Source organism: Panulirus ornatus, chromosome 2 (assembly GCF_036320965.1).
Source record: "Panulirus ornatus isolate Po-2019 chromosome 2, ASM3632096v1, whole genome shotgun sequence".
Lineage (NCBI taxonomy): Eukaryota > Metazoa > Arthropoda > Malacostraca > Decapoda > Palinuridae > Panulirus > Panulirus ornatus.
In genome coordinates, this window is record NC_092225.1 from 45,632,438 (window position 1) to 45,644,276 (window position 11,839).

Here is an 11,839-nt window from a genome sequence, read left to right on the forward strand (position 1 = left end):
CAGACCACCACTACGCCATACCGTGTTGTGATGAGACCTGAGGTCAGGTTAGCCTAGCCCTAATTATGGGCATGATGATTCACCTCTGCTTGTAGCAAGGAACTCTATAAGAAGCAATGATGTATGGATAGAGTAGCTGTATCTTTAGATAAGTAAAACTTTGTTTTTATATGCTTTAACATTAAGATATCTAATTATGAAATATAGAATTTTAATCTCAGGTGAATGCAAGAGTTTTGGAAAGAGGGGCAAGTATGTAGTCTGTTGCGGAGGAGAGGACTTGGGAAGTAAGTCAGATGTTGTTCGCTGATGATACAGCGCTGGTGGCTGATTAGGGTGAGAAACAGCAGAATCTGGTGACTGAGTTTGGTAAAGTGTGTACAAGAAGGAAACTGAGAGTAAATGTGAATGATAGCAAGGTTATTAGGTACAGTAGGGTTGAGGGGCAAGTCAATTGGGAGGTAAGCTTAGATGGAGAAAAACTGGAGGAAGTGTTTTAGATATCTGGGAACGGATTTGACAGCGGATGGAACCATGGAAGCGGAAGTAAGTCACAGGGTGGGGGAGGGGGCGAAAGTTCTGGGAGCGTTCAAAAATGTGTCGAAGGCGAGAACATTATCTCGGAAAGCAAAAATGGGCATATTTGAAGAAATAGTGGTTCCAACAACGTTATATGGTTGCGAGGCGTGGGCTATAGATAGGGTTGTGCGGATGAGGGTGGACTTGTTGGAAATGAAATGTTTGAGGACAAAATATAGTGTGAGGTGGTTTGATCGAGTAAGTAATGAAAAGGTAAGAGAAATGTGTGGTAATGGAAAGAGTATGGTTGGGAGAGCAGAAGAGGGTGTATTAAAATGGTTTGGTCACGTGGAGAGAATGAGTGAGGGAAGATTGACAAAGAGGATGCATGTGTCAGAGTTGGAGGAAACGAGAAGTGGGAGGCCAGTTTAGAGGTGGAAGGATAGATTGAAAAAGAATTTAAGCGATCAGGGCCTGAACATGCAGGAGGGTGAAAGGCGTGCAAGGAATAGACTGACTTGGAACGATATGGTATACTGGGGTCGATATGTTGTCAGTGGATTGAACGAGGGCATGTGAAGCGTCTGTGGTAAACCGTGGAAAGTGTTGTGTGGCCTGGATGTGGAAAGGGAGCTGTGATTTCGGTGCATTATACATGACAGCTAGAGACTGAGTGTGAACCAACGCGCCCTTTGTTGCCTTTTCCCAGCGCTACCTCGCGCGCGTGCTGGGGGTGGGGTTGTCATTTTATGTGAGGCGGGGTGACCACGAGAATGAATAAAGGCAGCAAGTATGAATTATGTACATGTGCATATATGTATATGTCTGTGTATGTATATAAAGATATACGCTGAAATGTATAGGTATGTATATGTGAGTGTGTCGACGTGTATTTATATACATGTGTATGTGGTTGGGTTGAGCCATTTATTTCGTCCGTTTCCTTGCGCTACCTCACTAACACGGGAGACAGCGACAAAGTATAATGCAATATATAATATAATGTAATGGTGAAACATATAGATAATGTTGACAGATCATGTGATTAATATTATACATGGTTACATAATGGTGAAATAAGTAGAAAATGTTGATAGATTATGTTATCATTCTTTATGGTAAAATATTGGTGAAATATGTCTGATAATGTTGAGAGATAATGTTATTATTATAAATGGCTACATAATGGTTAAATATGTAGATAATATCCATAGGATATGTCAGTATTGACTATGGTTACATAATGGTGAGATATGTAGATAATGATGATAGATTATGTTATTATTAAATGTGGTTACATAATAGTGAAATATATAACAATATCGATAGAATATGTAATTATTAGATATGGTAACATAATGGTGAAATATGTAGATAATGTTGATCGATTATTTCATTACTAAATATGGTTATATAATGGTGAAATATGTAGATAATGTGGATAGATTTTTTTTCATTGTTATATATGGTTACATAATATTGAAATATGTAGAAAATGTTGATACATAATGTTATTATCATATTTGTTTACATAATGGTGCAAGAGGTGCAAAAAAGGGCAAATGAGAGTTGGGGTGAGAGAGTATCATTAAGTTTTAGGGAGAATAAAAAGATGTTTTGGAAGAAGGTAAATATAGTGCGTAAGACAAGAGAACAAATGTGAACTTCGGTGAAGGGGGCTAAGTTGAGGTGATGAAAAGTAGTGGTGATGTGAGAAGATGGGGTAAGTATTTTGAAGGTTTGTTGAATGTGTTAGATGATAGAGTGGCAGATATAGGGTGTTTTGGTCGAGGTGGTGTGCGACGTGAGAGGGTTAGGGAGAATGGTTTGGTAAACAGAGAAGAGGTAGTGAAAGCATTGCGGAAGATGAAAGCCGGCAAGACGGCGAGTTTGGATGGTATTGCAGTGGAATTTATCAAAAAAGGAGGTTACTGTGTTTTTGACTGGTTGGTGAGGATGTTCAATGTACTTATGGCTATATGGTGAATTGCCTGAGGATTGGCAGAATGCATGCATAGTGTCATAGTGCAAAGGCAAAGGGGATAAAGGTGAGTGCTCAAATTACAGAGGTATAAGTTTGTTGAGTATTTCTGGGAAATTATATGGGAGAGTATTGATTAAGTGGGTGAAGGCATGAAGCATCAGACTGGGGAAGAGCAGTGTGGTTTCAGAAGTGGTAGAGGATGTGGGGATCAGGTGTTTGCTTTGAAGAATGTATGAGAGAAATACTTAGAAAAACAAATGAATTTGTATGTAGCATTTACGGATCTAGAGAAAGCATATGATAGAGTTGATAGAGATGCTCTGTGGAAGGTATTAAGAGAATATGGCGTGGCAGGCAAGTTGCTAGAAGCAGTGAAATGTTTTTATCGAGGATGTAAGGCATGTGTACGAGTAGGAAGAGAGGAAAATGATTAGTTCTCAGTGAATTTCAGTTTGCGGCAAGGGTGTGTGATGTCTCCATGGTTGTTTAATTTGTTTATGGATTGGGTTGTTAGGGTGGTGAATGTAAGATTTTTGGAGAGAGGGGCAAGTATGTAGTCTGTTGCGGATGAGAGGACTTGGGAAGTGAGTCAGTTGTTGTTTGCTGATGATACAGCGCTAGTGGCTGATTCGGGTGGGAACCAGCAAAAGCTGGTGACTGAGTTTGGTAAAGTGTGTGAAAGAAGAAAGCTGAGAGTAAATGTGAATAAGAGCAAGGTTATTAGGGACAATAGGGTTGAGGGACAAGTCAATTGAGAGGTAAGTTTGAATGGAGAAAAACTGGAGGAAGTGAAGTGTTTTAGATATGTGGGAGAGGATTTGGCAGCGGATGGAACCATGGTAGCGGAAGTGAGTCACAGGGCAAGGGAGAGGGCGAAAGTTCTGGGAGTGTTTAGAAATGTGTGGAAGGTGAGAACATTATCTTGGAAAGCAAAAATGGGTGTTTGAAGGAATAGTGGTTCCAACAATGTTTTATGGTTGCGAGGCGTGGGCAATAGATAGGGTTGTGCGGATGAGGGCGGACGTGCTGGAAATGAGATATTTGAGGACAATATGTGGTGTGAAGTGGTTTGATTGTGTAAGTAATGAAAGGGTAAGAGAGATGTGGTTGAGAAAGCAGAGGAGGGTGTATTGAAATGGTTTGGTCACATGTAGAGAATGAGTGAGGGAAGATTAACAAATAGGATATATATGTCAGAGGTGGAGGGAACGAGAAGTGGGAGAGGTGGAAGGATAGAGTGAAAATGATTTTGAGCGATCGGGGCTTGAACATGAAGGAGTGTGAAAGGCGTGCAAGGAATAGAGTGATTGGAACGATATGGTATACTGGGATCGATGTGCTGTCAATGGATTGAACCAGGGCATGTGAAGCGTCTGTGATAAACCATGGAAAGTGTTGTGTGGCCTGGATGTGGAAAGGGAGCCGTAGTTTCGGTGCATTATACGTGACAGCTAAAGACTGAGTGTGAACGAAAGTGGCCTTTGTTGTCTTTTCCTAGCGGTACTTCGCGCGCGTGCCTGGGGAGGGGGCTGTCATTTTATGTGTGGCGGGGTGGCGACGGGAATGAATAAAGGCAGCAAGTATGAATTATATACATGTGAATATATGTATATGTCTGTGTATGTATATATAGATATACGCTGAAATGTATAGGTATGTATATGTGTGTGTGTGGACGTGTATGTATATACATGTGTATGTGGGTGGGTTGGGCCATTCTTCCGTCTGTTTCCTTGCGCTACCTCGCTAACGCGGGGGACAGCGACAAAGTATAATACATAATATAATGTAATGGTGAAATATGTAGATAATTTTGTCAGATTATGTTATTATTATTTCATATGGTTACGTAATGGTGAAATATGTAGAAAATATTGATAGATTATGTTATTATTATATATGGATACATAATGGTGAAATATGTAGATAATGTAGATATATTATGTTATCATTAAATATCGTTACATAATGGTGAAATATGTAGATAATGTTGACAGATCATGTTATTACTGAATATGGTTGCATGATGGTGAAATGTGTAGAAAATGTTGATAGATTGTTATTACTATATGTGGTTACATAATGGTGAAATGTATAGATAATGTTGATAGATTATGTTATTATTATATATGATTCCATAATGATGAAATATGTAGATAATGTTGATAGATTATGTTATCATTATATATGATTCCATAATGATGAAATATGTAGATAATGTTGATAGATTATGTTATTATTGTATATGATTCCATAATGATGAAATATGTAGATAATGTTGATAGATTATGTTATCATTATATATGATTCCATAATGATGAAATATGTAGATAATGTTGATAGATTATGTTATTATTGTATATGATTCCATAATGATGAAATATGTAGATAATGTTGATAGATTATGGTATTATTGTATATGATTCCATAATGATGAAATATGTAGATAATGTTGATAGATTATGGTATTATTGTATATGATTCCATAATGATGAAATATGTAGATAATGTTGATAGATTATGGTATCATTATATGCAGTTACATGATGGTGAAAAATGTAGATCGGAGCATTAGATATGGTTGCATAATTCTGAAATATGTTGGTGTGGATACTACCATGATGTACACAATGCAAACATTAACCATCTGTTGTGTGTGTATGTGTGTGTGTGTGTGTGTGTGTGTGTGTGTGTATGTGTGTGTGTGTGTGTGTGTGTGTGTGTGTGTTTTACTCGGCCATAACTAATACCATTGCCGAAGGTTCAACAACGCCTGCTGTCAACATACGCACTGACCCAGGTGAAGCACTGACCCACCCCGGGGTGGGCATCACAGCGGGGGTGGGTGGGTGGGTGGGTGGGCAGCCGGACCTTAACGAGGAGCGTAATATGGAGGAGAGGATGGAGGAGGTGGTCTAATATGATGATAAAAGTTCTGGCAACATGTCATGTATGGTGACGAAAACACGTTCACCTCAGATGGTCATCCACAAACATAACATTATGTTGGGCCTAACACCAGGCTACTCTCTCTCTCTCTCTCTCTCTCTCTCTCTCTCGTGGCTGCCTGTACCTAACAATAGGTGCCTCAGTTGCATCCATATCCATAGATTTATGTTGTCTGTAGGTTGCACAATGCCTCACTACTGCAACGTAACTGAACGTCAAACAAATTGAAGGAAATACGTTATCCCACAACATAGTAACTATCTGCAGCCTTGTTATCCTACAACATAGTAACTATCTGCATCCTTGTTATCCTACAACATAGTAACTATCTGCAGCCTTGTTATACCACAACATAGTAACTATCTGCAGCCTTGTTATCCTACAACATAGTAACTATCTGCATCCTTGTTATCCTACAACATAGTAACTATCTGCAGCCTTGTTATCCCACAACATAGTAACTATCTGCAGCCTTGTTATACCACAACATAGTAACTATCTGCAGCCTTGTTATACCACAACATAGTAACTATCTGCAGCCTTGTTATCCCACAACATAGTAACTATCTGCAGCCTTGTTATCCTACAACATAGTAACTACTGCAGCCTTGTTATCCTACAACATAGTAACTATCTGCAGCCTTGCTATCCCACAACATAGTAACTATCTGCAGCCTTGTTATCCCACAACATAGTAACTATCTGCAGCCTTGTTATCCCACAACATAGTAACTATCTGCAGCCTTGTTATCCTACAACATAGTAACTATCTGCAGCCTTGTTATCCTACAACATAGTAACTATCTGCAGCCTTGTTATACCACAACATAGTAACTATCTGCAGCCTTGTTATACCACAACATAGTAACTATCTGCAGCCTTGTTATACCACAACATAGTAACTATCTGCAGCCTTGTTATCCTACAACATAGTAACTACTGCAGCCTTGTTATCCTACAACATAGTAACTATCTGCATCCTTGTTATCCTACAACATAGTAACTATCTGCAGCCTTGTTATACCACAACATAGTAACTATCTGCAGCCTTGTTATCCTACAACATAGTAACTATCTGCAGCCTTGTTATACCACAACATAGTAACTATCTGCAGCCTTGTTATACCACAACATAGTAACTATCTGCAGCCTTGTTATCCTAGAACATAGTAACTACTGCAGCCTTGTTATCCTACAACATAGTAACTATCTGCATCCTTGTTATTCTACAACATAGTAACTATCTGCAGCCTTGTTATACCACAACATAGTAACTATCTGCAGCCTTATTATCCTACAACATAGTAACTATCTGCATCCTTGTTATCCTACAACATAGTAACTATCTGCATCCTTGTTATCCTACAACATAGTAACTACCTGCATCCTTGTTATCCTACAACATAGTAACTATCTGCATCCTTGTTATCCTACAACATAGTAACTATCTGCATCCTTGTTATCCTACAACATAGTAACTATCTGCAGCCTTGTTATCCTACAACATAGTAACTATCTGCATCCTTGTTATCCTACAACATAGTAACTATCTGCATCCTTGTTATCCTACAACATAGTAACTATCTGCATCCTTGTTATCCTACAACATAGTAACTATCTGCAGCCTTGTTATCCTACAACATAGTAACTATCTGCAGCCTTGTTATCCTACAACATAGTAACTACCTGCTGCCTTGTTAGGTTTCTGCTGTATATATGTCACACAGCCGTAACTAGTTTAACATATTGACATGATTCACCAACACCTGCACAAACGTTAATGATCAATAAAACCTCCATCATGATGTGGTATGTTGGACATACACACTTCACTATCACTTATATAGTCACAGTGGACGAGTCTGAAGGATTAATTATCGTGCCCTGGCAACCTACCGGACGCTTGCCAGGGCACAATAATTAAACCTTCAGACTCGTCCAGCAACGCGACCATGGAAGGGTTAATGATGTGTGGCGACTGTATGATGGGCTTTATGTTTCACACACGAGGCACAACATGTGATGGTCAGCCACGAGCAGGAGTGGACGTGTCACTGCTGGATGATTGTTGGCCTGGATGATGATGGTCAGCCACGAGCAGGAGTGGACGTGTCACTGCTGGATGATTGTTGGCCTGGATGATGAAGGTCAATGGTGTCGGATGACGGTTTACCACTGTGTTCACATCCTGGAGGAGGTTCTACTGCCCTCGGTTCACGCATGGTTCTTCCCTGAAAATGAGCCTTTCTACCTCCTTCACGATAACAGCCCAATCCACACATGCTGGGTTGTTAGGGAGTGGTTTGACCTGCACATCCTCACATCACCCAGACCTCAACCCGGGCAGGTCTGGCCAGCAATGTTGCCGGCAACATGTGCCACACCTGCAACGACCCCGGACGGACCCGTGCTGCTAGCACGGTGGTGTAGAGACGTTGCGACACAGCGACCGCCCGACGTCGTCCTGGAGAACACGTCACATGATGACGTCAGCCATGCCTGAGGCTGGACTGTGTTAGCACAACACCAGGATATACTCCTTGTTCATATATTAACAAACATGTGAAGCATGTGTTACTTTGGTTTCCATGAACATATAACAAATATATTGTAATTTTTTTTTTCTTTTTTTTTACTATTCGCCATTTCCCGCATTAGCGAGGTAGCGCTAAGAACAGAGGACTGGGCCTTTGAGGGAATATCCTCACCTGGCCCCCTTCTCTGTTCCTTCTTTTGAAAAAAAAAAGAAAAAATGAGAGGGGAGGATTTCCAGCCCCCCGCTCCCTCCCGTTTTAGTCGCCTTCTACGACACGCAGAGAATACGTGGGAAGTATTCTTTCTCCCCTATCCCCAGGGATAATATATATATATTTGCAAGAGGTTACAGGGGTGCACGTGATCTAGTATATGCATAATACCACATGGAAAATGAAACACTATAAGTATCCAAGAGAACTTTTGTGTAATGATCACATCGTCAGGGGAGACACAAGAATGAGACGGAAGACATAGAACAGTCAATTGATATACAAGGAAGAGACGTAGCTAAGACTGCCTGTTCTGCATCTTCCATCTCACTCTCGTAGCCCCCCGCGACGATGTGATCATTACACCGAAGCGTACTTGGGAACTTACCGTGAATATTTTCATTCTATAGCATAAAAGTTACCCATGTCTCAGTAAATGGACTATTAAATTATCTGGATAGCCAAGCCTATCATATACTGGGTTTCAGACATATGAAGTACTGACATAACTCTTGTGACACGTATCCTTTATGCAGTGTTCTGAAGAGTGCTGTCTGTAAGTTTCACTTTTTCTCCTGGTTTAAATGCTGGTGAGCCCATGTGGGGACAAGCAGCACACCTGAATGCATCACCAAGATGACAAGTACCACCGGCTGATTTAAAGTTTTTCTTGTTTTCTTCAACTTTTTGCATATTCTCAACATCTAATTCTTCTTTTAGACCGCATACACAGTTCTTATAGGTTTTGCGTTTTCCTGTAGTTCTACAAACCTTCAGACTTTGGGGATCTGGTCGGGTCAAGTCCTCTTCTGTGAGTAAGTCATCTGGGTCAGCCAGGTCAATGTCATCATCCAAGTCAATGTTCCAGGTCCCAGCAGAATGCTTCTCTGTAGGTGGTTTTGCAAATGACAGCTTCATTGCTGAACCAACTTCAAAATTGGGCTTTTTACATGTCACTTCAACAACTGGTGCAACCAGATTTCTCTTTTGTTCATCTGTAAGATTCTCACTCTTTGGTTCTGATATGGAAGTGAAACCTGCAAGTTTCATATTAGATTGAGTAGTGCTGATGTCTGTTGTTCTGACAATTAAATATCCACTGTAAATATAGTATCATATTACCTGAGCGTAATATAAACATCCACTGTAAATATAGTATCATATTACCTGAGCGTAATATAAACATCCACTGTAAATATAGTATCATATTACCTGAGCGTAATATAAACATCCACTGTAAATATAGTATTATATTACCTGAGCGTAATATAAACATCCACTGTAAATATAGTATTATATTACCTGAACGTAATATAAACATCCACTGTAAATATAGTATTATATTACCTGAGCGTAATATAAACATCCACTGTAAATATAGTATTATATTACCTGAGCGTAATATAAACATCCACTGTAAATATAGTATTATATTACCTGAGCGTAATATAAACATCCACTGTAAATATAGTATTATATTACCTGAGCGTAATATAAACATCCACTGTAAATATAGTATTATATTACCTGAGCGTAATATAAACATCCACTGTAAATATAGTATTATATTACCTGAGCGTAATATAAACATCCACTGTAAATATAGTATTATATTACCTGAGCGTAATATAAACATCCACTGTAAATATAGTATTATATTACCTGAACGTAATATAAACATCCACTGTAAATATAGTATTATATTACCTGAGCGTAATATAAACATCCACTGTAAATATAGTATTATATTACCTGAACTATTACGTTCAGGTAATATAATACTATAATACTATATAAGATTTTGTCTAACAGATCATATTGTAATGATGGCCAGTCAGCGACCAACCATGCATAATTATCATACATTGCATTACACAGGTGATGTGTATTAACGTGACACATAAGGTGTTTGGTCACGTGATAAGGCTCGATGATGTAGTGTGTGTGTGTGTGTGTGTGTGTGTGTGTGTGTGGGTGGGTGGGTAATAAGCACATGACGTCATCCGTTGATCACATTATCGGCACACAAAGATAGGCCTGTATACGTCACCACTAATGTGAAATACGTGACCCACTGGTCTCCCATGATAAATGACCAATGTGTATGACCAATGTGAGTTTATATAAACATATGTTAACAAGGGGATATCGGTAGTTGGCGTTATATGGCAACTCTCGTCATCAGGGCTACCAACATGTGCTACGACCGACACTAATATTTCAGTGAGTTTCGTACTGTGGTGCCAAATGTTTCACTCATATTGTACACCGATACTTTTGTGATGTAGTGTACATACTGCGTCTTATATACTGACATGATTTCGTTGTTCACAAGATACAAGGAGGAATTAATGACCACTTAGCTGAGCCTCAACAATACTGAGACATACAATACAAAATGTCAAATCTATTAAGAATATATAAGAAGGGAAGGAAGGGTGGGGGAGGGGGGGGGGAGGGGGGGGGATGAGGATCTCGTGGAAGGCCAAAGTGGTCAGGTTAAAGTTGGGTCATCACAGTTCTATACCAAGACGTAGCGTAATACAGTGTTATCAATGGTCATATCTGCGCTGCACGAAGCATTACACACTTTTGTTAATCGTCACAGGTGTTAGTGGTCTCATATCAAGATATTTCATACAAGTGGCTTCTGTCTGACCCCGTCCTATTGACGGGTCATCAAAGAGCTATATACGGCTGTGGTCATGTTTGTCTGGATGTTGATGACCGGGGCTTCCTCTCTTATGTGAATGGCTTCTAATCTGTGTAGTCTCCTGCGATCTGTACAACTAGTAATGATTTTGATGTTATTCATTATAATCTCCCTCCGTTAGTTTTGGTCCATGCTTTTGTTCATGATGATGTTTGATTCTACTTTCTTGTAAGTGGAGCGGCGAGAGTCGGTGGCTCAGGGTGCAGGTGTATTGATCACCATCTTGACCTTAAATAGGAAGTCTATATAGATGCAAACTGGCAGGTAAGTCAAAAATCTCAATTCTAAACACTGGCGCCATACAGAGGAGAAACATTTCTTCAAGGTAGAGAAAGATAAGTAATGACATACTAATATCTCAATCATGGTACCACATCAGTCTCTCGTTCCCTTACACAAGTCATCAAGTACAGTCACTCCTTTGCCACTCCAAACCTCCAGCCTGACCCAACAACACTGTGGTCTGCATGATGGAAGCACACATGAAAGATTCACAAGAATTTCCTTCTCTACACTTGCCTCCACAACTTTCTTTTATGCTTGTGGCCCAAAAGTTGACGCCAGGCCTTAGCACAGATACCATTGAGATCACCAGGCCGGTCAAATGTATACTGCAAACACATAATGACAAAGAAAAACAAACAGTTACCTACATACATGCATGTATAACCTAAATGGTCAGGTCAAATGTCAAACCATCATAACACCTGAAGGTCGGACCGTCGTGTTCAGCCACACAGATCTTTCAGAGCTTCATGCCTGAGTACGATACCACATTGCCAGCTTCCAATATTATACTACCTTTCCCGCCACACCACACAACAGCCTCACCTTAATGTCATGCAACATCAACATTTAAATTTGGTCTCTGACGACAACCCCGCCACCACCAGCAGACCCATGCAGGCCCCCATGTCACTTAGGTCA

At 39.9% G+C, this 11,839-nt stretch overlaps 1 protein-coding gene across 1 annotated transcript; it reads right to left on the reverse strand.

Moving 5' to 3' along the window:
- Window positions 1-8,338: 8,338 nt before the first annotated feature.
- On the reverse strand, window positions 8,339-9,743 carry LOC139752765 (anamorsin homolog). The gene has a single exon (XM_071668668.1). The coding sequence runs from the start codon at window positions 9,247-9,249 to the stop codon at window positions 8,728-8,730; it is 522 nt and encodes a 173-aa protein (XP_071524769.1). The 5' UTR covers window positions 9,250-9,743; the 3' UTR covers window positions 8,339-8,727.
- Between the last annotated feature and the right edge of the window lie 2,096 nt (window positions 9,744-11,839).